This window comes from Cibotium barometz, chromosome 32 (assembly GCF_041138505.1).
Source record: "Cibotium barometz isolate CiBa-2024 chromosome 32, ASM4113850v1, whole genome shotgun sequence".
In the NCBI taxonomy this organism is placed as follows: domain Eukaryota; kingdom Viridiplantae; phylum Streptophyta; class Polypodiopsida; order Cyatheales; family Cibotiaceae; genus Cibotium; species Cibotium barometz.
Window position 1 is genome coordinate 46,912,516 of NC_141077.1, and position 27,582 is coordinate 46,940,097.

At 40.9% G+C, this 27,582-nt stretch overlaps 1 protein-coding gene across 3 annotated transcripts in view; it reads left to right on the forward strand.

Annotated features, from left to right (window-relative positions):
- Positions 1–13,058, forward strand: part of LOC147620262 (uncharacterized) — a 63,866-nt gene extending 50,808 nt beyond the window's left edge. For 2 of the 3 annotated variants that reach the window (XM_086772449.1, XM_086772448.1), the window contains exons 3-9: positions 10,325–10,380; positions 10,512–10,636; positions 10,780–10,939; positions 11,027–11,436; positions 11,531–12,094; positions 12,493–12,625; positions 12,716–13,058. In XM_086772449.1, the coding sequence (XP_086628575.1) occupies positions 10,325–10,380; positions 10,512–10,636; positions 10,780–10,939; positions 11,027–11,436; positions 11,531–12,094; positions 12,493–12,625; positions 12,716–12,866 (1,599 nt within the window). In that variant the 3' untranslated portion in view covers positions 12,867–13,058. Of the gene's footprint in view, positions 1–10,324; positions 10,381–10,504; positions 10,637–10,779; positions 10,940–11,026; positions 11,437–11,530; positions 12,095–12,492; positions 12,626–12,715 lie in introns of all 3 variants that reach the window. The other variant, XM_086772450.1, reaches the window with a different exon arrangement.
- Positions 13,059–27,582: the final 14,524 nt, after the last annotated feature.

The window sequence follows — 27,582 nt, forward strand, 5'->3', positions numbered from 1 at the left end:
TGAGCTATGAGTTGTACGGTCAGCCCACAAGGCATATGGTAGCAGCCTTGGCTACTCTCGCATTCTTTCTCTGCATGCCTTAGCCAAAGCTTTAATGATTGGAGGATGTCCTCGCTCACTTTTACCATTGCCCTCAGGGTTGTAAGCACATGTTAGGGACAATTTGATGCCAATTCTAGAGAAGAATTCCCTTGCTTCTTCAACATCTAATTCACCCCTATCAGCTGTTATTTTCCCAACACAACCATACCGACAAATCACATCTTCCAAGAGAAATTTGCATACTGTTTCCGTACTCTTTGTTCTAAGAGCACGCCCCTCTACCTGATTTGTCAAATCTTCTCTTGCAAGTGCTATGTACCGCATCTGCCAAATTCCCAAAGGCATTGTAACTAGATCCACCACCCATTTGTAGTGCATGGTAGGCGGGTAGGTTGGTTGCAAGCCATCACAATGTCGCACATTTGAGTACATTTGACATTCCATGCATGTTTCCACATATTGGGAAATATCCTTGTACATTCCTTTCCACCAATATTTTTCCTTTATTTTGGTAAAGGTGGCCCACACACTTCTATGTCCAGCCGAGAGACTCTCATGGAATTCTTTCACAAGCTTCCCTTGAGTCTCTTTATCACATATGACTCTCTGTGGCATAGCATTCCTCTGCTTAGGATGCTTCCAGAGGTACCCTTCCTTTAGAAAATAACCATATGCTTTTCTGCGGATCCTCTTAAATTCTGAGTCAGACCAATTTTCCTGTCTTGTCAGAGTACTCAAGTATTGACCAATAAGCAACCAATCTCCTTCATACATTTCCTCAGTAAAAGACTCAAGTGCATTTGATAGGCAAATATGGTCCCCCTTTGCATATGCAGTAGTGTAGAACTTTGTACCCACATCATCAATGTCACTAATCATCTCTTTTTCATCTTCATACCTGGCTCTTGATAGCATATCTGCAACTGGATTATCTTTTCCCGCAATATGCTCAAACTCAGGATTTAGTGACTTGATATAAGCAATCCACCTAAGCATAGCAATATCTGGAGTGGTACAACTTGCTATCATCCCAAGAAGTGGCAAGTAATCAGTTTCCACAAGTACAGATGCCCTAATAAGATATTCTTTTTCACATTTTAGAGCAGTGACTATTCCCCATAACTCTCTCTTGATCTGCGGATATTTTCTTTGTCGGATGCTTAATACTTTTGCTCCAAATCTGATTACATACCTGTGATCATCCTCATCATCTTGCCCTACTGCCCATCCTATCCCAGTAGGACTAGTATCAACTGTAACAATCACAGGCCTGCCACACTCATAATCTGCCTTCCTCAGAGTAGGTGATGATTGGAGCAAACATTTCAGCTTTCGCATAGCTTTAATATGTACTGCACTCCACAGAAATTTTTGATTTTTCCTCAAAAGTTGATAAAGAGGATCTGCTACATGTGCATAATGTGGGATCCAAATAACATAAAAGACACATGCTCCAAGAAATCTCCTCAGCTCTGTAACATTAATGCATGTCTCTTTCATTCTTTGTATTGCATCTATCTTGGTTGAACAAGGTCGGCGTCCACTAGTACTACAAAGATGTCCCACTATTAGCACTTCACCAACTCCAAACACTGATTTCAGCCCAGATAAAGTAAGATTCACTTCTTCAAGCCTGGATAGAATCATATCACAATCCTTTATATGATTTGCCACAAACTTGCGGCACCCCTTTGAATCCAAATCCCCATCTTTGTCTTTCTCATCACAGCCCTTTATTGGCACATCATCCAAAAATGGCATAGTTATTTGTGGTATGAAGTCTCGTAAGACTTTATTCATTCCATTCATCATATGTGCCACTGAGTTGGTGGCTCCCTGTGGTAAGGTACACATCCTTACTAATCCCAAAGGAGTTCTCATTGTGGTTAAGTCCCTGCTTTGTATATCCAGCTGGAACTGATCATATCCCGAATACAGATCACCCATAGAGTATATAGCTTTCCCTGCGAATGCTTCTGCAAACTCATCCACAATCGGACCTGCTCCCACATTCCTGATTGTGACTTTGTTTACAGGTTGCATGTCTTGAATAAAGCGCAATGTTCCATTTTTCTTTGGCACAGTAAACCATCTGTTGGAATATGGAGCACATGATGGCTCCAAAATTCCCATCCTGATCTTTTCTTTTAGTAATTCCATCAGCTTTGGCAAGAGAGCCTTTGGTACTGGAATTGGCCGCAGGTTCCAGGGCACATGTGGAACAGTAAAGATCACCATTGGTGCTGTTACACTTGGATCAACACAGCCTATCTCATGCGGCTGAAAAGCAAAGGCTTTCCCATGTTTTACAAGCATCTCCTCAAAGCATTCCCTTTCAACTGGCAACAGAAAATCCTTCTCACCAATCTTCAGCTCTTTTAGAGTTTCTTGTGTAAACTTATGCCCAATTTTCTTCGGATCTCTAAGATTTGGTTGCATAGAAGCTTCATCTATCTTCTCCTTGCTTCCTGGTGGCAAGGGCAAGGCAACTGGTTTCACCTTCTTTGCAACTGTTTTGTACTTTGTATCAACATGAGCATCCATCTCGCAATTCATGTTTTTACATTCCACCCCCTCAAATTCCTGGATTATATCATACATCTCCACAGATGACACCTCTATCATCTCATTTCCACCCTGTAAGCATGTTCTTCCCATATCAAAAAGCACATCCATAGTATCTACAAATGACACCTCATCAAGCACCCCTGAAATAAACTCATTCTTCTCCAAAAGACCACACTGCTCAAGACTTTTTTGTTCATTTTGTACATGTCTACGCATGCCACGCTTCAAATCCTTGCTTTTTACAAAGACCAGTGACCCATAGCTAGAGAATCCCTGAAAATTTGCTGAAAAGTTATTTACATTGATTGAGTCCTGCGAGAACTCATTTCCCCTTGTACCATTGGAATCCCGCTTTACAATGGCACCTGGCCAAAATCCCTCATCTCCCTGTAATTCATGAATTCTCTATTTATCTTTGGGAGTGACTGTGCTCGAAGAGACTCACGATTCCTTTCGTGGTTAATGCAAACTGTCAAAAACTGAACAGCTTTTTTGCCATCTTTACTCCTTATTCTCGCATATGCCGAGCCATCATCCAAAACCTTTGTTTCCATCCTTACAGCTGTAATGTAGGGTTGCCCAAGGATGAGGGGATACGATGACATCTCCTGAACAAAGAAGTTCTGATCATCTTTCACATCTCCTATTGTTACCCTTACATTTGGACATGCTGCATAGAGCTCTCCAGATGAGTTATTAGCTGCTTTAATCATCCACCCATGATCTACATCCATTGGCCACTTACATTTGTTGTAGAGATTTTTAGCCATAAGATTTATTTCAGACCCATGATCAATTAGAGCAACATATGGCTCTTCCAAATCTCCTATTTTGACAAGGGTTTCAGTGGTTGCTCTTGCCCAATGGCTCCTGGAGTAATGACTCTTTGTAAGAACTTCTTTTTGATCATCCTCTTCCACAAAGCGCACTTGTCGTGCCCCATCAGCAGAGTGATTACATTCCACCACATTTTCCCTCTCTTCCTTTTGCTGTACTTGTACTCCATGAGTCTTGGAAGTGCTTGCCTCCCCTTGTGATGGAATATATTCAATTATGGATTGTCTTTTCCTTCGTATAATATCAATTATCTCATCATGGAATTCTTTCTTTGCAATTCCCAAGACTTCCCCTAGTGTAAATTCCACCCTGCTGTTTAGAATCCTCTCTTCAAGCACCTTTTTGAGATCTGTTGCGGCTTCAATATCAGATTGAAGCTTGTAGAGTGGACTTTTCCCTTTACCCTTCTCCTTCTCATGCTTCATTTTTGCTGGCACTTCTTCCATTGATACTTCCTGTGGAGGTCTGCTATGCGGTGGAGGCATATGTGATGTCCCAGGATCCTTCTTTTCACTTCCACGTGTAACTCTTTTTGATGGTCCTCCTTCCTCATTTTCCCTTTTACGCTTCTCCTCTACCTGTGCCTCATTATTTTGGCATTTAGCAATGTAGGGATGAACAGATAAAGAATCCACAGGCTCCTCCCAGCCAGTCTCAAGACGTATACAGTCACCTGCCTCATGCAAAGCTTGCTTAGACACCTTCTTTGACGCAATGAATTCCATTGTTGATGGCCAAAAATCTTCATTCTCATAATCTTCATCATTCTCAGATCCCTGCTTTGATTGACCAGCCTTTAATCCATAGGTTGCTGCCTCAACCATAGAGATGGCATGACTAGCAGCCATATCCTCAACTAGCTTTTTCATCCCTCCTTTCCCAAAGTTTGTACTCAATGGAAGACCAGTCTCTGTAAGATGGATTTTCCCATCTTTGAAAAACACAAGTTGATTTTTAAGAGCTTCTTTATAGCTAGCACAATCTTTCTTTGCATGTTCTGGGTCATCACACCATATGCATCTGTATGTAAACCCTTCTTTGCTTTGAGGCCTTTGCATAGAAGCCTGCCCTAATGGTAGCCCCTTTTCTTCAATCCTGGACATCTTCAATTTTAGGTCACGCATACCCTTAATAAGCTCATCCATCGGCCCTTCTACCTTTGGGATTGTAGCAGCTGGTTTTGATAGATTCTCAGGGGTAACAGCAGTTATAGGAGTTGCGGAGCTCATCACCATTTTATCCCTCCTTCGCTGCCGCTTTGCTAACATGGTGACCGCATCCTCAACATCATTCCAATCACTCTTTAGTCCCTGCTCTGTATCCTTATCCTCAAGGAGGATTTCCAATTTCTCTTGGAGATCTTTCCCAGCTGCTTGTAAGAAGAGCTCTGTTTTTTCTCTGTCCAAAGTTGTGCGCTCTATCCTTGACAACTGGGCATAGCGCTTCTCAAACTCTCTTAGCAATTCTGTGGCAGAAATTCCCATTTTAGGTTTTGTGACCCATTCCAAAAAAGTTCGTTTGGTCACTCGCTCAGAATCCTCCATGAAATATTCGTCCTTTAAAGCAAGCTTGAACTCCTCCCAATTTCTGCCACCATGTGCTGTCTGCAATCCTCTTATTGGCTCTCTTATTTCAGGAACACATACCAGCTCAAAACTTCGAACCATATCCTCCTTAGTCACCCTGTTTAGCTCCATTTCCTTTATGTAATTGCGCAGGTACTTTGTGATATCCTTTCCATCAAATTGATCTACCTTTTTCACAATTGATTGTAGTGCTTTGGTCGTGGAAATTTGTCCCCTCTCAGTAGCTTGCTGCTGTTGCATGTACATGGTAAACATCTGAAACATCTGCATAACTCCAGGGTCAAAATGAACCCCCTGACCCTCAGAATTCTCAGCCATATCTTCCCTGTGTATTTCACCACACTCTCATCCCAGCAGTTTCACGTCGGGTTCACCAAAGAGCTGTCGTGACGTGGACGGTGTTGCTGGGAAAGTACAGGACTTCTAGCTGTGAGAGTAGGTACCAAATTCCACAAGGAAACTTACACACAAAATTCTCCAAGGAGCATAGGACATATCCATTTTTAATGACATATACATGTGTCAGTTCACCTCAATACATCCTTGAATTCAACCTGATGATTGCACAAAAATTGTGTACCAAGTGCTTGTCCTTTTCCAAGCATAGATTCACTGGCTCCTCTTTCCAAATCCCTCAAAACCAATCACATGTAGGCATAACATAACCTTCAAATATTTCCAACATACATGTGACCATTTACATTCCATACATCCAGTGTCATCAAATTCATCATCTCATGATGTTCTTTATCACCTGAAAACCTGCTCTTAAATTCTAACATCTCACAAACAAAAGACGATATATGGCATAACTATTACATGTTCACATGATTCTAAGAAATTCCATGACTTGCATTCCGAATCCATTTGGGTAGAAAACAAATCAAATTTCTAGAATCCTTACTGCATTTTTGATGTCTTGAATCCACGTATTTTCGATGCTTTGATATCACAACACTTCATATCCAAGTTTCTCTTGATTTACAAAACCTTTAAAGGTTTTAAAGCTTTACGATTTTCCAAATCGTAAGTAGGATAGTCAATAAAAATAATAAAAAAAAACCCACCACTTATCTGAAAGTATTAAGGCGAATTTCTCTTGAATTTTGCTAATTTCCACACGGTCGCTTTGCTGCAGACGGCGCATAGCAGAATACATGTTTATGATGAAGCATATCACTAGGTAGTACTCGTTTTGCTCTTCAATTCTAACTCCTACATGCCATGGACAGTCGCCGCCAGCCTGGAATTAAACTCTCTGGTCGAAGGCGCCTCTGGTCTTCTTTTTTCTGCAGACGGCTCTCTGATATGCGCTCCTCCACATTGCTTATCTGGTTTTTCCTTATTTTCCCCGCAAGGAGTTCGGCGCCCCACCACCTTTTGCAGCTATTTATTCGTATTTCCCCGTTTGAAAAACAAGTGCGCCCTCTTTTTTTTTAATAAATTTCGGATATGCCTTCTTCGTTGCTGCCACGCAAGCTCCCCTTATAATACCTCTTATTAAAGGTATGTGATGCTGCCAACATTGTATGCCAATTCACAATACCACGATGAAATGGCATCTCCTTAATTAAAGCTACCGCCTTGTCTACATGGCCTGCCCGGCCAAGGAGATCAACAATGCAAGTGTAATGCTCAAGAGTTGGGATGAGACCATAGTCATTGCTAATGGCCTCAAGGTACAACTGACCTTTCTCCATTAGACGTGCATGACTGCATGCATTTAGAACACTACCAAATGTAACCAGATTTGGCTTGATACCTTCCCCGATCATTCTGCCGAGCATATGAAAAACATTTTCACTCTCTCCAAGTTTAAAGTCTTCTGGCATCAAACCTTCCAGTAGCATCAGTTGAAAAAAAATCCAAAGTATTCTGATTATATCGATTCTGAGCAAGCACAGAAATCATGGCATTCCAAGACACGATATCTCAAAAGGGCATTCTTTCAAAACCAATCCTCACATCATACATACTTTTGCATTTCCATACATGTTAAGAAGGGTGTTCCCTACTACAAGGTCTACCATATGCATAAAACTCCATAATTCACACCACACTCATGTACAGAGGCTTTGAGACCTGGCTCAGCCTCAGCTCGTCTTATTGAACCTCATTTACAATATGAACATATGTACTCAGGCATCATATAATGACTCGTCATGGCACTTAACCCCATGCATCTGGATTTGCATTTGATGGCCTCACATGCATGGTTTCACACCATAGACGTGCCATGGCACGACACCGTCCATGCTGTAGGCGGCGGATAGCTTCCTGTATCATCGAGTGGGTAAAGAAGCTAGCTGTGGTAGGTCAAGGCTCCTATGGTGGCTGAGGTATAGGTGGCTGCTGTGGGGCGTGGTATAGGCCCTCTGCATATGTGTGCCATGTCTGTGGGTCTGCAATAGGTGTCGGTGTCCGGGGCTCTCTGAAGTGCCGCCATGAGACAGGGCTATCTCTACTCATGAAGAAATGAAAGATCTCTAGCTCATGTATCTCTGCGAAGGCCCGCCTTTTGCGGCGAGTAAGTCTCCTCATCTCTCTCCTCGACTCCTGCTCTGTGATGGCTCCCAAGGCTCTCTGTATGCGGAGCCGTGAGTATAGGGCTCTACACTCGTCATCATACCATCTGTTCTGGGGCATAGTCCCAGATCGGCTCTCCTGAGTGTACACGATGTGGGAAGCTCTGTAATGCAGCTGTGTGTAGGAGAGAGAGATGTAACAAACTGAAATACAAAAACTAGGGATTGCACGACGCAATGATGAGCTTGATTGATTGATTAAACCATACATGAAGTACATGCTTTTATAGGCATTAAAGCTTTATCTTTTGACACATCACATTAAAGGGGGGAATGACACATGGCTAAGCGTATGACATCGTTGCTCTTCACATTCACACATAAATGGCTATAAGAGGTGGTTCACACTTACTCACATAAGTGAGTGTTCATGCACAGACACAAACAGGGTACACCTACACGATGGATACACATAGAGATACTCCAAAATACCCAACAAGGACGGCCCAATGGCAGACAGTCATGGTTGATGCCCAGAAGCACCTTAGAGGGGCAAGAGAAGCAGATGATTTTGTGGACATTAAGTTGCCACAAAATCTGGTTCTATTGCTATCAACATACTTGGTTCCAATATCAAGTAGAAGACTTAAATATAGACCTGATTGAGTTGCGGATGATTTGGCATCGACACTCCACCCTCCAAGGAAGGGATGCCACATGCATATTGGTCCTTAGATGCATGTGCCAAGACATCATGAGGATATGTACAAGGTAGAATAAGGGTTTAGTAGACCTTGTGAGAATCAGAAAAGGAACGTGGTTATACGAGTGACTTGAGTTTAGGTTAGGGTTCGCACATACGGTAGATGTATGTTGTAACATGGGTGCTTGCAGAAGTGTGTTTATGAGTTGATTGATTGTGATTAGCTTCTAATCAAAGACTTAAACCCATACACAAATTGCTTCTTCTTCATGCTTAATCCACAGTAGAGAGAGATGACCTAATCTACCATGTATTACTAACATGAAATATATACAATGTTGAACAGAGTTACCTAATGGTATTATTGCTCTTGAGTTCTCGATGACTCAATGATGATTGACTGATCAATGAATGAATATGACTAAGGCCTATACTCCAATTTATAGTGTCTTACGTTGGTGAGTTGGCTACCAACTCTACCAACCGGCTACCAACTCTACCAACCGTAATAATAATGTCCACGTGTGCTCATACTAAAGCCCAATAACTATGTCCACATTGGGCTGCTCATTGGGTGCCTGGACAACATTACAATGAACTGGCACAATTGCCCTAACAAAGTCATGAATCCATCCATGTACTCGACTCTAAGCTGGCCAATGGGTAGAAGCATGTCCATGTCACACTTAGGAGAGTGCATTTGACATATGTGCATGCCTCTACGAGGGTTAGAGCCACCTGGAGGCACATGGTCTAACAATGATCAAGGTGGGGAGAGCCACAAAGACTGGTGTTGGATATTGTTGGTCATCGTTGGAAATGTGGGCTGCTTGGGCTAGGAGTTGCAAGTCAGCAAGGAGCAGAAATGAACAGCTTGGGTCTGTTTTAGACTAGTTTTAGGCAGCATAAGCATGTGAAGACCAGGCTAGCCGAGGGGCCTAGAGTTGGGTTCCTTTTTATCTCGGTATATGACCGTGTTAAGTGAATTTTATCACACTTTTTAGGGCTTACGAAGGGCTAGTTCACTTGTGTTGGAGGAGATTTTTCCTATCAATAGGCCCCAAGTCCCTCGTCTTCCACTTCAGCCCCAAAGCTGGCAAATGCAAGCTCAGAGGTGTTGCAACAACTGTAGCCGATTCAGCTGAGAAGAGCAGCAAAGCAGGTTGCCATCCCTCAGCAGATTTCAGCCAATGTAGCACTGGAAGTAGAGCAGCAGCGTCAAGGACCGTTGCTCAACTTCTTGGTTTGTTAGTGCATAGAGAGCACAAGTTTTCAGCCCTACTCTTCTGTACTTCATTCTTGTATCAGTAAACAGATACTCCATAAGGGGGGTGCCTGGATTAATGCTCAGTTTTTGTTGTTTATGTGATCAAAACTTCAATTTAATTGTATTATTTAAATTGCATCTGCAAGACTTACCTGGCAAAAGGTGTATGCCCACATTAGGTATGTTACATACCTCATCCAAAAGAAGATGATGAATGATTTGAAGTGGCCTGTGCTCAAGGTTGTGGGTGGGATGATATCCTCTATGGAAACAATAGCATAAGGGAAACATGACCAAGAGAGAAATGTAGCGAGTGATGTTTCAGCCTTGAATTATGTCTAAATGATAGAATCGAGGAAATTGTTTTCTAAGAGTGATGCAATTATGCATTTGGGGCTTTCTGCAGGATGTTGCATGCCAAGGCGTATCAAACTAAGTATTTCAAGAATTCCCTAGTTAATTTTGCAAGAAGGCATTATATGTTATGGACTATGCAACTAAATAGTAGACAACTTATAAATAGTAGCCAAAATAGCATTTAGGCTGGGAAAGTAGAACTCCAAAGGGTGAAGTTTCACATGGAGTCAAACAGTTTTGGAAGTGTATGCCCTATGTTTCAACAAACACTCTGGTTGGCCGATTCAAATTTTCAATGCTACCTTGCACTGGGGTTTGGGGGAGCACTTTTATCTCTCTACTTCCGTCCTTTGTAACTTGCTGTGTGCTGTGGAGATTTTGCATGTGAGTTTTAGTGTACATTGTTTGAGAGAAAACTTTTGAGACTTCTTTTTATTAGGTCTCATACAAGTGGCTGAGCAGAAAGTTCTCCATAACTTCAAATGAGGCCAAAAGGTATGTGCTTTCTTCATTTAACCCGTAAAGACTGAGTTGGCATCATGTTTATGCATGAAGTGGAAGACGCTTTCTACATTTCCATTTTGCATGGGCTCCTGCACTAATGGTTGTGGCTGGTCAGCATACAGGCTACTTCAAATCGTTGCAGAGCAACATGGCAGCAGTACAGATGTCATCTATGCAGTGTCGGGATGGTCCAAAACAGAAAGGCACTGCTATTCTGTGCAACTTGTGCCGAAGTCAAAACTGCTACGTATGCACAAATCCTCCCACATTTCCTGTGCAAAGAATTCTGTTTGGAATATGGATTGCTAGGTCATAGGTCACTGCTTGTGTTTGTTTGTTAGTGATCATGAAGTGCATTCTAACAATGTGGCCTACCTGTGACTCTGGCAGAGGCTAAGGATATGCTCGATGGTCATGCTTGTATTCATGTTTACAGTATCCAGCCCTGCATACCAAAAGACCCTGCTGAGCTTTGGAGCGCAGAATATGTTCAGTCAGAGCAATTATTCAAACAGCCTCCTGAGCTTAACAACTGCCTTCGCGACAACCGGTAACCTGTACTATCAGATTAGTCATTGTGTGTACTTTTCGTGCACTAGCTGTCAAGACTCTGAATGTTTTCTTGCTTTCTGTGCAGGTTTAGCGCAGTTTCTTGTATTTCTGTCACTCGCAGGGTGCCAGGAATGAGCTCTTCTGGCAATGCCCTGTTAGCTGCACCCAAAGTAGCTGCTCCATCAAGTAGCTCCTCGAAACCTTTGATTGTGAAAGCTGAGGTACCGGCAGCTCAAGCTCCCACATCTGGACCGCCAAGTTTGCCCAAGCCAATTGCATTGGGAAATAGTGACAAGGATGCAGGAACAGTTTCACGCGGATCTGCAACTGTGACAGGACCTGGAAGCAAGGGTGTTGTCACTGCTCCTACCAAGAAAAAAATGGCAGGATCAGGAGACGGTGCTCTGGCAAACCTGTGGGGACGTGTATCTAGCAAGCCAAAGACAGTTCTACCTGAAGCTCAAGTAGGATCAGCTGTGGAGGACCCAGCCCCTGGTACTTGGCTCTACTTTACAAGATTTCTGTCTTGCTGTGGCCTGCTTAACATTCTGTAGTATGTTAACATATGTCAAATTGGAAATCACCACAGGCAATGCAGACACTTCAGCACATGCCCAGGACACCTTCTTTGATGCAAGCAGTGACGATGATGCTGCAAACTTTGCACACATACGGAGAGGACAACTGAAGAGCAGCAGTGGGAGAAAGAGGCGTGTGGTTATCGAGGACGACATGTCAGAGGTGGAAGATGAGGATTTAGATTCCGAGAACATTGTTAGTTTATCCTCTCCTGAGGTTCCAAGAGAAAGGCCGGACTCTTCAGCTGTATCCAAGAGGAGAAAATCTGATGGACAAGCACAGGACAAAGAACTGAAAGAGGAAAAGTTCAAAACAAGTCCGGGGAGGAAAGATAGAGGATCATCAGCATTTAAGGCTTCACCATCAGCTAATGCAAGTTTCAAGGAAGTTAGAGTGGATGGGGCTGATATTGTTTTAGACAGTGAGGAAAAAGCAGGCAATAGTGCTTTCGAGGCAGAGGACAAGATAAACAAGTCAGTACACGCCGCTGGAAAAGGTGCATCTTCAGCTGCAGCACCTGGACCAAAGAAGAGAAAAGTGCTTAAGACTCTTATTGATGACCGTGGTCGGGAAGGTAAAGTTTTCAGCAAGCAGTTGATTATGATATACTGCTTCCTAGCATAGGCTTCGGAGCTAGTGCAGTATTGTGCTTCTCTCGGGGTCCCCACTCTTCAAAACCTAGCCCATCACCTGTGTTCAACCACCTTTATAAAACACCCTATGTATAACACAATATAATTGGGGCATACACACCCTGTATACAGCAAGAGGGTATACCCCTATCTACATATTTTAGGTGCAAATAATCTATATGTATAAAGTTTGTGGATCCACATATGCACCTTATGTCTTAAAACAAATGTAGTAGGGTTGTCGGGGTGCTTTGTTTGGATTGTAGCTCAAGTTTTGTAGCAGCTAATGTTACAGCTGATTTTATAAAAGCTTGACCATTGGTTTTCTGAGGCTATGCAGTGACAGCAGTGGTCTGGGAGAATGAGGACATGACAGTAAGTCACATCAACGAGGATGAAAGTTGTCCGAAGGATGCCGATGCACATGCACATGCACATGCAAAGATTGAGTCATCAAAAGTGTCAAGCAATAGGTAAAAGCCTGTCGTGGTGTCAAGAATACCATTTTTTTCGCCATTGTTATTATTAATTTTTGAAAGCAATGCCATCTTTGAGTGTTACAGGTCATTATTAGCATCTGCAAATGCCAAAGCTTCAAATACAGCAGTGCAACATCCATCCAACAAAGCTAGTGGTAACAAGCCATCAGGGAAAGCTGCACCAAAAGACTGTCAACAAGGGAAAATCTCCTCATTTTTCCAAAAGAAGAGTTGAAGTAAGGCTATGCAGTAGCCTACATCTACATTTAATACACTAAAGTAGAAACTTGCAAAATCCACCTGGAATTTTAAGTGTGAACTGCAGAAAAACCCCAATTTTACCTCAAATCAAGTTATTTACTTAAAGCTACAGAGACAGATAAAGATGGACTGTTTGTGACAGTTCTAAGAATGGCATCCTTGTGCATGTGTGCAAATCTTGTTATTGTCATGATTACTTTGTGGCTTGCTCCCCTTCAACCTGGCTTGAACCTTGGGACATACTGTAACTGATCCAGGGGTTTCACACATGACTATTAATGTGAGTAAACACTTAAAACTAAAGGCACACAGTGTATCCATTTAAAACCACAGACACATAAGAACCTGAACATAATGGGACTGGAATGGGCTGTGCCCCCCCTTGGTAATATGTTATATTACTGAGGAGGAGTATTTGTTGGTTACAAGCTTTGGGGACCTTCCCACACGTGGAATAGGCCAGAGGTTATCCAGTTTACATATACAGAGTCCCCAAAGATATCCACATATCACAGGACACCTGTAAACCCATGACAGCCATGAAACATATAAGCATGTCTCTCATGGTATCCCGTTGAGGTTCAGGCGGCAGCCAAGAAGATCCCCAAAGCACTCCAAGCTCCGACGTGCTCCCCAAGTCTTTAGGAGAAGGCCAAGAGGGAGAGAGAGAGGCAGCCTTTTTAGGAGTGCGTAATATTCCCAGGCGGGATTGAGTACTTTCGAAACACCACACCAAGAGTGCAAAGCAGTGAAGACAGTACCACCAACCGGTATTGGGCTTGGGCAGCGTTCTGAAGCAATCAAGCAGTGTGTAGGCCGGTTTACTTGTTCCAGTAAACTGTGTATAGCCATGCGAGTAGTTGGTGTATAGCATACAGGTATGTCCTTGCAGCCATTAACATAGCTGTGTACCTCTTTGGTCTTGCAAGTCCTGTTGATACAGCAGGGATGGGGACCTCAACTTTTCCTCTTCTTTATGGAGCTAAAGTGAATGAGCTTATTCTAGACGGCCAGTGGTGGAGGCTGATCACCCCTATGTTTCTTGTAAGTAAACTTGCATCTAGGTATCCATACAAAGGTCTTGCCTGAGGAAAGGTTTGCATTTAGTTTCGTTTCAAGAAGCATTGGATGGAGATTCTGAGTTTGAATCTGAAGATCCCACAGACTCGGCCGGCTCAGAGTCTTATGCTGTGTAAGTACTGAAAAGGGTAGATTTGCCTCTTGGCCATTTCTAAGGCAATGGTTTTGGAACAGCATAATGTTTTGTTTTGGTCTCTTGGAAGCAAAGTTTTGTCGCCGCGAGGGTCAAGAACTGTGGACTTCTGAAGTTACTGGAGTCTCAAGTGAGTCTAATATTTGTTAACGACTAGCAAGTACCAATGAAAGTGTGATAGGTGATAGAGTAGGTACAACAGTAAATAAGTGTTTCAATTAAATTAAGATTTTTGTAAATTAGAGTTTTTGAAATTTCGACAGTTCCATGAGTAGATATAGATAGCAAAAGCTTCTAAGAGGTTCAATAACCTATATTTTTGTTGAGAATTTTTTGAAAATTAAGATTTCAACAAAAATTAGGGTTTCAAGTAGGTGTCCATCTAACATGAGAGAGGGGGAAAAGTGGATATAGACTTATAGGCTTTTACAGGTAAGAGAGGCCTCATTGGACCAGCTCTCAAGTACACCTCTCCCATAAGTGGGGAGGGTCCCCAAGCACATGCCAAGTGCCCACATAGGTGTCCATGCCCACATTCATTGAAAAGGGCGCTTGAATTCTTGCTTGATCAACTGGAGTCCCAAAGTCTCTAATAAACTCTCTCCACACTTTAATAAAGTGATGTATAACTTGTTTGCCCACACTTTTAATGAAGTGTAAACTTGCAAAACGAAATAATAAGCCATAACTCTTGTATGCATAAACCAAGAGTTTAGAGGCACACTTATCACTCGTGTATAGCCCACAAGCAAGGCTAGAATACAGATTCACATGCACGGTTCTCAGGAGGGCATCTCGTGCGTGTAAGCTATGCATACAGATCTTGCATGTTGTAAAATAGTTCACATGAAAACAGTTTCCAGGCATGTACATGTATGTAATGTTAAAATTACAACAATGTGATGAGCTATGGTGGATAAAATGCTTGAATCAACATCATTAATAAAGTGATTAGATGATAATTAAATGTGATTAGTGAGTAATGAACTAATAGCTTAATGTAGACATGGATAATCGAAAACCAACAAATTCTCATTAGGCCAATGCCTCAATTTATAGTGTTTATATCCAAGCATAAAATCTCACTGATTTCTCCTTGATTCACTCTACTTGTTTTGCTTGATTCTTTCCACCTTTCCCAGAATATCTCCACACTTTCTAAATCTTCTCATGCTACCCTTTATTCTCTCCTAGTAGATTCTTTTCACCTTTTCACAGGTTCTCTCACATTTACACATTCTCTTTTACGGCCTCTAGCTAAGGACTTGTTTTCGCATACCCTATTCACTTGTATATTTCAATACCTTTCCTCAAGTGAATACTCCTAGCACACCTGGACCTTATACCAAGTTTCCTTCTTACTTGATAGTTCGCGATCAGTACCTAGCACACCTCCCCTCAAGTGAACTTAGCACACCTGGACCCTATACCAAGTTTCTCTCTTACTTGATAGTCCGCGACCAGTGCCTCAAGGTCCTAAAGTCATAGTCTTTGACACTCTCTCTCTCTCTCTATGTGTGCAAGGCTACTACAAGTGTTCGCGACCTTGACTAAAGTGCTCACACATACATCTATCACGTGGCCTACATCATTGATGGCTCAGAGGTGGTTTTACTTTGTCGGGACAGGTTACATTGGATTGTGGGGTTTCTCTCTCTCTCTCTCTCTCTCTCTCTCTGAGATTTTCACATGGCTCCTCACTCTTTGGAGTCTCACATCTTCTCTTGTCTTCAGTCTTCTTGTCGTGGCAGCTTCTCTTCACGCGTCCATGTCTTTCTCTTCTTTCAGTCTTCTTGTGGCAGCTTCTCTTCTCGTATCCATGTCTTCCTTCAATGCTTCCTCTAGATCTTCTTCTCGGTGTGGATCTTCCTCTTGGAAAGAGATCTTCTTCTTCTTCCATGGCTGGGGCCATGAGCTTGTCCGTCAGTTCTTCTTGCTTCATGTGAGCAACATGTTTAAATGTTTTGATGACAGTTCTTTTGGGCTTTTGATGTTTATCTTGTATCATCAATGCAAACCCAAATCTATGCGGGAGGTCTTACCTCTTGCCTTATTCTGAACAAGGACAGTGTCTGATTCTATTTTTACACTAATATAATGTGCCCAATACATAATGCATATAGCATTCATTCTTATGCACATTCCCAAATGTAACTCTAGCTGTGAATAATCTTGAATTTGAGTGATTTGCAGGCATTAACCAAGGGTTAAATATAAAATAATGATTACCACAAATTTATCAGCATAATTTTATCAGAAATTACATTAAATCAAGGGTAATCAATTTGTACGAAATGGTTGGAGTATCAAATCAACTCTGAATTGTAATATGAAGTTATAGGGATCTGTATCACATGCCTAATGTTTAATTTGAATCCTCAATTGCATTAAAATACAGTGATTAGTATTAATTAATCATTGATTAGTAAATTAATCTTTTATTTTGTGTGCAAAAAACAGAGTATGCGGGGAGTCCAGATCTGAGGCCTTAGAGTTCAAATGAGCTCAAATCTTTTCAAGGCCATCAATAGCAATTAGTCTAGTAAAGGATTAAGCCAAGAAACATAAGATTTGACCAAACATTGAATGCTTAATCTCTGTTTTACCAAAGTCACCTGCAGATTTGATGAAGAGCTTGGATCTCACTGTAGGCTTGATCAAATCAAATTCTGACTTCACCAGCTTATAGAGCATGCTTGAAAACACTTGGGACTAAGAGGAATTAGATCCATTTGATCTGGAGCAGCTGAAATGTCGATTTTTCTAAAAAAAAACAGCATTGTAAAAAAACGTGATTTCTCCTAGATGCGTCGGCAGTTTGCGCTTCTGATTTGACTGGCTGGAGCAAAATGAGTTAGCTATGTTGGGCTAGAAGGGTTTGGGCAATGGTTGAGCCTATAAGGAGAGGGAGCTCCTCCACTGGCTGGGGGTATAGAAAGCTTCTTGAAAATAATTAAAAATTTGATTATTTTTTAATTATTTACTAATCTTAATTAACTAGATAATGGATTCATAAACTTGATGGATTCTAGGCTTGGCTCTGACCATGTTAAAATTACAGCAATGTGATGAGCTATGGTGGATCAAATGCTAGAATCAACATCAACGACGTAATTAGATGATAATTAAGACGTGATTAGAGAGTAATCAACTAATAGCTTAATGTAGGCATAGATAATAAAAAACCAACAAATACTCATTAGGCCAATGCCTCAATCTATAGTGGTTACATCCAAGCATAAAATCCCACTGATTTCTCCTTGACTCACTCTACCTCTTTTGTTTGATTCTGTCCACCTCTCCTCCCAGAATATCTCCACACTTCCTAAATCTTCTCATGCTACCCTTTATTCTCTCCCAGTAGATTCTTCTCACCTTTTCACAGGTTCTCTCACATTTACACATTCTCTTTTATAGCCTCTAGTCAAGGGCTTGTTCTCGCACACACCCTATTCACTTGTATATTTCAACATGCAATGCACGTATAAGGTGAGATGAAGAGGCTCCAGACGCTTGATATATTCGATGCTTTATAAAGGGGCCAAGCTCATAATAATATATACAAAGTGCTTTTTGGAGAAAAGTATTAAGAATGCTTTAAAAAAAATAAAAAATCTTGCACACTTTTTTCTTTGTGGCTACGCTTTTGCTCCCAAATATTACAAATCTAAAAGGTTCCAAACCTTAGGAGTGTGCAATATCCAAGGACACCATGTGTCGTCCACACTTTTAATGTGTGAGTCTTTACTCATAGGAAGTCCCTTTTGTTAGAAACTTGTCCAACGCACGTCGTATCCTTGGGCAACCACGAAGATGTCTGGGATGCTTCGAATATAGACCTGAATAACTCCCATTTCTAAAGCATGTCCAAAAGTCCATAAATCTTGTAAATATGGTAAAATATAGCTAAATGCTTGTAAAATCTTGTAAATATGATAAAATATAGCTAAATGCTTCCAAATCATGAAAATGGTGACATCGCCTTTTCTCAACAAACAGTTGTCCTCAACTATAAGAGAAGTCATATCATCCAGCTGGCCAAACCATAGCCTCTTGAAAGTTCTAGAGTCCTTAAAATCGTCAAAACAGTTGTACCTCACTTGACTCAAGGATCATCACTTGTTGATCCTCTCTCTACCACTTACACACCAAGTTAAACAAAATTACCTTGGTGGAGAGGTGAGCTCAAGTTTTAGATTCTCATCACCATCTGCAAGAAATCAATTCACATTCTCCTTGCACAATTTCAAGGGTAAGGATGCACATAATTGATGCAAAAACTCTTACAGAAAAAGGAAAGAAAAATAGCAAATATTGCAATCTTGTAAACTCAAAAGGTTTGTTGTTCCATTGTATTTTTCCATAATTTTAGAAATTTGTACATCCGTATTTCTGTATGTCACTAAGGCCGTATGTTAGTGCTCTTATTGGGAGAGACTCACTGAATCCTTGGACTACCCCCCTTCCTAGACTAGTATGTCCAAGGTGTGAGTATCCACCCAGGAAAGGGTTGGTACTTATAAGATTTGCGAGAGTATGTTGTATTATGAGAGAAATTCACTTATATACATGGCCATAAGTGTTCACACGCACTTAAAATGTGGCCGACCGGGCACTTTAGGCTCATAAGAGGCCTAATTCTATTAAAATGACTACTCTCATAATATATCCATGAAGTACATCACTTAGGAATTCATCCTCACTTACTACCACACGATCTTGAAGCAGGAATCACCATGAGTACTCCGTCACACCATTACGGGCACCCATCCAAGTTGTAGCTTTGGACACTATTACTTCATATCTTGAATGTATGACCCTTTGGTGTATCTATTGTGACTCCTTGATGTAAGATAATGGCGGTAGCTCTTATTAACCCTAGAATTGGGTTAACAATGCCACCTCCATGGGATACTTCTAAGACTGGCTCTAGGGGTCTTAGTGTAGGAATCTTGTGCGAAAACATGATTGGTCCCACAGGTCCCTCTATTTCTAGTTGGATCTACTCTAGTTAGCCTTGATATCTCCTCTCTTGATTTAGGATATTTTTGTAATTTCTTTGGAAGGAGCTATTTGTATTTAGGTCTTGGCATGTACATCGTCCTTCCACACTGCCTTCTTGGCCACTTCCAAGAGCTCATCCATCGTATCCGTCAAGATTGATCTGATCATCACTAATTTCCATCCCTTGTTCCTTGTCCAGAGTGCTTTAAATTAAAGGTTCTGGGATATCTTTAATTTTAATGTAGCTTGGATCATGCCTTGGATCCGTGGTTTGTTTGCACCTCTCATCTCTATGAGCTTGTGATGCTTTTGGGCTTTCTCCCTAAATTCTTTAGTTCTCTCAGTTAGGATTGGCTAGTTTTAGTCCACATTCTTCTTCTCCTAAGTTGATTTTAGTTCTCTCAGTTATTAGGATTGGCTAGTTTTAGTCCACATTCTTCTTCTTCTAAGTTGATTTGAGTGGAAGAATCTAAAACAATTTCGGTCGATCTCAAAATACCCTAAAAGGCCCCTTGGATCCTTCTCTTTTGTTCCATTTATTTCCTCAGGACTCTGGGAAGTCCTTTTGGAAAATCCTTGGTCTATTTGGTTCTGTTTTTGTGGCTCACTTGGCAATGCTATTGCCTTTCCTTTTTTGTGATCCTTGCTTCTTCTTTTCCCTTTTTTTTCTCTTTAGAGGATTTTGATGTAGAAGATGTTGTGGACATGGGGCTACCTGATCTTGAGATTTCTTGGCTTGTGCCCTTACAACAACTTACAATGGAATTTCCTTTTCTTTGTCCAAAGAAGACACCGAACATGTTTTCCCCCAATAGAAACCCATATTTTTTTGGAGGAGTAAGGTAAGAAGTCTAGAGATCTTTGTAAATTTGAAAATAAATATGTGGTAATATTTTGTCAATCCAAGAAAACTATTGATCAACCACACATTGTGTGGCTAATATCTTGTCAATCCAAGAAAACTACTTATTAGCCACACATTGTGTGGCCTCTATTCTTGGATCTTTACAATCACACATTGTGTGGCCTCTACACATTGTGTGGCCTCTATTCTTGGATCTTTACAACCACACATTGTTTGGTTAATATTTTGTCAATCCAAGAAAACTACTCATCAGCCACACATTGTGTGGCCTCTATTCTTAGATCTTTACAATCCTCTCTCGAATCAATCTTTATACCATTTTTTGAGATTATATAACTAATCATTCTATCTTCCTCTATAGCATGTTCTTGGATTGAATTAGCATCCTCTCTTGCATCCCCCTACATTATTCATCTTGGTCAAGGCATCTTTCACTCTTTCTAAGTGTTCATCTCAGGAGATACAAATTATAAAGTCATGCAAAAAACATGTATAAATATACCCAAGTATTATGTGAACATATATTCCATCAACCTCGAAAAGATACCAATTAGTAAGACTAAAGGTCATAACTTTTAAGAAAAAGTAACCAAAGGAGTGGTGAAGGTGTTTTTTCTCACATCTTCATGCTTGCATCTTATAGGTACCTGCACTTGGCAATGTCTTGAATATCTATTTCATAAAGGGTGTCCATTTCATTACTTGCTATTATCCATCATAAAGAATGTACATTTTGTTACTTGCCACCATTATATCCAAGATCACACATTTGGAAAAGGAATAGGGTAATGATCCTTTTTTGATACCTTGTTTGACTTTCTAAAGTTTATATACAAACCAAGACCCTCAACTTTGTCCAAGTTTGTTCTATCCCCTTTTATCAACAACAAATGATTGAATAATAGTCTCATGTTCTATTTTCTTTCATCTTGACTGGAATGAGAGTGTCACGTGTTCTATTTTCTTTCATCTTGACTAAATGGGAGTGCCATGTGTTCAAGATAGGATTCTTGTAATATCGTGGGAGCTCTTATGAGCTCCATCTTAATTAAATTCTATTTTCATGTGTCATGAGCGCATATTAGCCCTAATGGGCAAGTACTATTCAAAGAAGGTTGAAGATCCCAAGAGTATGGATGACATAGAAAATGTTGTGATCAAAGGACTCAAAGGCAAAGAGAGACTAGCCATCCTCATTTGGCTCCTAGACAAGAAATGTCATGGTGTGTTGTTTGTAGAAGTAGCCACACGACTCATGAATGCCAAGTTCTAAGAGCAAGATCAAATCAATGGTGTGGATATTGCAGAAGGTATGGAAATCACGAGTCCAATGTTTGTAGAAGCAGCCACATGTCTCATGAATGCCAAGTTCTAAGAGCAACATCAAATCAATGGTGTGGATATTACATAAGGTATGGAAATCACAAATCCAACTACTACCATGCCTAAAGAATGTTGAGAAAGATGGGATGCCATTATTTTACCAGTGCCTCCCCCAACCACCTTAGCCTCTAGAGAGTTGTGTTAGAGAGCTATGCTTGCCACTTGCTTTGGAGAACCCAGTCATAAATGCTAGCTCTAAGTCGTCTATGGTTTCTCTTTGTGAATCTTCTAACATTTGAAACTAGATCAAGGTGTCGCTTTTCAAGGTTAAGCCAAAAGAATCTATCTTTGCTCTAGGATAGGTCATCCTTTCTATTGTATAAACTTACTTAAAAGGAGCTAAATGGATATAGGAAGTCCTTGGGATGATTAATATAGTCTCTCATAGTTTCGCATTGAAGCTATTGGAATTATGTTAAAAGAGATTTTCTTGACACCTTGTTTGGAGAACCCAGTCGTAAATGCTAGCTCCAAGTCTTCTATGGTTTCTTTTTGTGAATATTCTAACATTTGAAACCAGAGTAAGTCATTGCTTTCCAAGTTTAAGCCAAAAGCATCTATCTTTGTTCTAGGATCAATCACCCTTTCTACTAAATAGACTTGCTTAAAAGTAGCCAAATGGTTGTAGGGATCTCCCATTCGATAAAAAATTAGCTTGGCTACAAGAGGGTCTTATCATGGGATGACTATACTCAACTCTCTCCCAATCTCATTGTGGGTTTGACCACTGCCAAAACGGCACCTATAGTTCTTCTCATTTCATGGGCTATGTTTCTGCTATTGGCACTAGAGCCATTCGGCAATGTGCCTTGGGTATGTGTGGGTTCAACTCTGGGAGGTACCTAGGTATAGGATGGTCCTACATAAAGATAGAAACCATCGACTGGTGTGCCCCAAAAGTGCTTCTCACCGATTCAAAGTTTAAACCATAACCAGAGTTGAAAGTGGGTATTAAGGGATAATCAAGTGCTAAAGTGATCTTCATTTCCACACACTTGAGCAATTAAAAAATGGAGGGAAGGGTTTGTCAAGATACTAATCAAATATTCTCTTGTAAAAGGGTACAAAGTTGTGACAAGATGGATCATAGATTGTCGACTTAAGAAACCCAAATTGAGATCACCGATTTGACTGAACTTTCAAAAAGAATAAAAGTAAAAAAGATATAAATTCATAGTTTCATTGTTCATATGCACCCAAACCTTACACGTTTTTGTTCACTTGTCTATTTGCTTATCGTTTTGTTGTTAAAAAATCTTTAAAAATATAAAAATATCAAAACCATAAAAACTCATAAAAACTTAAAAAAATACTCATAAAAAGAACCTCAATAAGAGATTATGTTGTTGTTGGATCAAGTGCTTATACATTTACAGTCAAGTTAAAACATTTATTAGTCCTATTCCAACACCTTTTGCATCATTACTTCCCCATAAGAAAGTTCTCTTGTTACTCCATCCTCTTGAACACACCTTTGCAAAAAATCATTTGTACCCATACAGTTGTCCCACTATTAGTTCGACAGTTAGGGACAACTAGCTTGATGAGCCATCACATCTCTTATCCTTGTTTAATGGTCAGTCTTTAAAAAAAACCATAAGAAAGGTATTGAGATATCTCATCGCTCAAGTCAAGCACCATGCCAATCTTGAATAAGCATGCATCTAGGAGATCACCATCTATTCCATTGTGGTAGGTTTTCCATAAGAGGGGGGCTACTCTAGCTCTTCAAAATTCACTCTTATTCGAAACTATAATTCTATCTGTGGATGGCTCTAAATTTTTCAAGACCCAAGAAACAACAACTTTAATTCAAATTTTGCCATGGTTTTAAATAAATGCGAACCTGATCCCTTTCGTCTCAAAATTTGGCATGCTAGTATTACCTCACCCCGACCATGGTGTCAGAAAATGGCCATTGTATGAGTCATTCAACCCTTTAAAAACAGCTTGTCATCATGGCAAAATGCCCTATCCATGGACATTATCCTAATTATCTCTGACCTTCCGCGCAAGAGTTTGGATGTTTGCAAAAAGTATCTAAAAATGTAACATATGCGATCTTTTTCTCACAGCGGGTGTAAAGTCAAATTTTAGAAGTAATAGAAACCATCAAGTATTTTTTCCTATTGTGTGGTGCAAGGCTTGTTGATAATAACAATACCTAATGGTCCACAAAGAATACAAACTTGTTGGCCAAAAGATAATGTCTATACTTTCTCATAGCATAAACAATGGTCAACCCTTCTCTTTCCATGGTGTATAGTTCATCTCTACCTTGTTGTCTACTAGCAAAACAAATAGAGTCCCATTTGTGTTCCCCTAATTACTAATGGAAAAGTTTGAAGCGTCAATGTATCATATGAAATATTAAGTCCCAATCTAGGGGTCTCAAGGTAGGTGCACTTGCCAAGGCCCTCTTCAATTCATCGTATGCCTGCTAACATTCTTTAGTCCATTCAAAGAAACTAATAATAGTCTATACAATGGCCTTACAATTTCTGAATAGAATACAATGAACCTTTGATAGTACCCAACATGTCCCATGAATTGTTGTACTCGCTTGAAGTTTATTGGTGAAGATAATTTTAAAATTAGTTTGAGCTTGCTCTCATTCATGGAAATACCATTTTTAGACATGATGTGTCCCAATATTATCTCATTCCCCAAAATTGGCATTTAAATTTATTTAAGGATATTTGATACAATCAACACCTTATAAATACCTTTCTTAAGCAAGCTAGGTGGTCCTTCCACTTGGAATGAGCACAAAAACATCAATGAGATGAGCACTTCATACAACTTTTATAGGTAGTCCTTGAATGATGTGCATATAAGTTGCCAATGAAATGTTACGGAAGAATTGGTTAGTTTAAAAAAGAATAACCTAATAGGCACAAACTTACCTCCCATGATGGTGAATGTGGTCTTGTGATGGTCTTCAAGTGTGATGGAAACTTGATTCTAGCCTGAGAAGCCATCCAAGAAGTTGTAGGCTTCCTTATGAGGCAACTCTCCCTAGAACATGTACGGCAAGGGGTAATAATCCTTGCACGTAGTCACATTGACTTTTCTCAAATATACACATTAGTAAACTTCCCATTCTTCTTTGGCACAATGATGATGGGTGACACTGGGATCATGTGATGTACCATCTCGGGTGGTATTACCTTCATGTCTATATATTTATAGGCAAAGCATCCTTAAACTCTTTAATAGATCCACCTAGCTCCTTTTCCTCTTTCAGGGTTATCAATGAGCATTGGTTTAGGATCCCCCCCACGCTCCGTTAAGTCTACTTCCTTGACCTCTGCATGTTCATCATAATTGAAACACCTTTATGGCCTTCTGTTAACCACACTAGTTAACATTATTTCTAAGCGTGGTTACGCTTCATGTAACTCATTTTATGTAACCGCACGCTAAGCGCTTCATGTGAAATATGTATGGGATGACTGAGCTTACAACTCTTGTAATTCTAGCCATAAGAATAAGCCTAGGTGTACATAGAGCTAGGAAATCAGTTTTGGGCCCCCAATTGTTAAATGGGTGGGTCGGTAATTGTAAAAGAGAGCTCATGTATATACGTGACTGATGAAATATGAAAAGGGACAATCCAATTATCACATTTAAGTTTTCCTTCTCTCTCTCTCTCTCTCTCTCTCTCTCTCTCTCTCTCTCTCTCTCTCGTGGCTCTATGGTGGTAGGCTTGTGTAGGTTTATGCTTGCTTACTTGATTGTTGGTGGGTGCATGTAGGTGATGCTTCTTGTCTTGCTTCTTCTTCTCCCTCTTCTAATTTCTTGTTTCCTTCAAAATTAGCTAAAAACTACATAAGTAGCTTAATCTTGTAATTAATCTTAGGAGAACAATAGGTTTAGTCAAGCATTGTAGGCATCATTGGATAGCTTGGGTTAGCTTAAGCCATCCACAAAAAGAAAAACCATAAAAAACATCAAGAAAGGACCAGAATCACAAAGATCTCAGGAGGAAGATTGGGCACATTTCATTTCGAGCAGTCTCTCTGAGAAGTGAACGGTCATTCACTTCTCAGACCCATGGATGTACACTTCTTAGCCATGGCCATTCACTTCTCTCCTGGCCAAATCTTCTCAAATTTGCCTCATGAATGAGAGCAAGGAGCATTAAAAGGGAATAAAGTCCATTAAAAGGAGCATAAAGAGTATTGAAGAGGGGTACAAAGAGGGTACAACTGTACAGTCATCAGGAGAATATTAGAGGGAGGCTATTAAGAGACATGTCATTCTGGTGCATTTAGGAGATCTACTAGCTCTCCAGAAAGCATACACATGTGCCTTCCCTTAGCAAACGACCGTACCCCTTTTTGTGCACTTTCACCGTTTATTGCTCTAAGCGTATGCCCATTCCCTTTTGAATCCATGCACGTACCACTAGAGTGCATGCTTGTTCCTTGAGATACGTATGCCCGTACCTTCTACAAATACATGCCCGTTCCTTGAGCCGTGTATGCCTGTACCTCATCTAGCGTACGATCGTGTAACCTCCAAAGGAAAAAAAAGAGAACTATTCAAAGGGGGATCCAACACTATTACCCTCCACATTCATGCACCTACGCTTAGGGAAATGGTGCGACACAACCCTCTGTTTGACAACGCAAAACCTTCTTATGCTCAATTGCTCGTGACATCAAACCCCTCAGTTTAACATAGCGGAGAGTCAAATGCTGTTAGTCCTTGTTGATAGCACCAGTGAAAGCGAAGAACATCCTAGCACAAGATGCACTACCCCTGACCTAGAGGCAGGAGGGTTGGCAGTCCAACGCATGGACAAACCACCAACCCTCGAGCAAGACCCTAAATCCCCTACACATTTGAAAAGAAGTCTTGTCATAGGACTCAAAAACTTTATCCTCAGAAACACACAATCAAACAATCCACATCCCAGGACAGGGCCATAGAGTGCTAGCCAGAGAGAGAGGCTAAACCACCACTAGACCATAGACCAGAGATAGAACGGACAAGAGTAACCCAATATAGACTTATCTAGTAGTCTAGGGAGCCATGCCAACCACCGAAATGGCTGACTCATACCAAAGCCACAGGTCTATGCCAAACCTAGGTTAGGAACCCACTCACCAGGGTCTAGAAACATCCTATCAAAGAGAGAGAACCCACCCTGAACAATTCTATCAACATGCAACACCTATGTACCAACAATACCCGCCGCCTCGTCGAACGTTTCTCGAATACCATATAGGACCTTAAGAAGTACAAACTGGTCCACCACTGAGGCAAGGACCACATATGGTATACTATTCACCTGGTCTAGCTCCCCCACCTACTATCATGCCCCAAACTGTACCAGCCCCAACCATGGCAGGATGATTGAGTCCAAAAATGTTGAGGATAGCCATGGAAATAGGGAGGGGATAGCTGCAGGAATAACGCCACTGGCACCGGTGTAGCGCAGGGGTCAAGACAAGAGAGACTGGAGATCCCATACCGCATCTAGAAATGTTCAATAAGATTTGTGAGGCATTTGGCCATGTAGACGACTAAATTAAGGTGAGTGCCTTTGGCCTCACCCTAGATGAAAAAGCGAGAGAGTGGTTTTGATCATTGAAGGTAGAAGACAAAGCCACCTTTGAAGCCTTGAAAGAGGCCTTCAAAGTGTGATACTCATGATGACAAGGAACCTGATGGAGCCCAATTGAACATTTACACAACGTAAGACAAAAGGATGGAGAATCCATCCGAGATTTTATCAACCAGGTGAGATATCTCCATTCTCATAGAGATAAGTTCTCTGATGAAAGGTTGATTGGGAGGTTTCTAGAGGGCCTTGAAGATGTACCCTTGCAATACTCCCTAGCACACACCTCCTTTGAGCAATGCTAAAGGAGTGCCATGTACTTTGAGGAAAATTTCAAGGAAATTCGTTCCCTAAGGGCACGTTAGAGGCATCCTTCAAAACTACTAGCACAAGATCCACCAAAGAGAAAGGGAAAGAGTCCTCTTCAGGACAATAGGTAGAACATCTGGCAATGGCCTTAATGCAGCAAATAACCGAGCATTGGAGAATAGGCCAAGGCCATCTTTACTCAAAGAGGGAATTAGTATGGTGCCCAATTTACCAGCATGGAGTGTCCAATTTGAGGCCCCGACCCACTCTCTATTGTGCTTACTTCCAAAGGTGGGGCAATCATGAGACCACCAATTGTTACCACCAAAGAGCTGCTCAAGCAC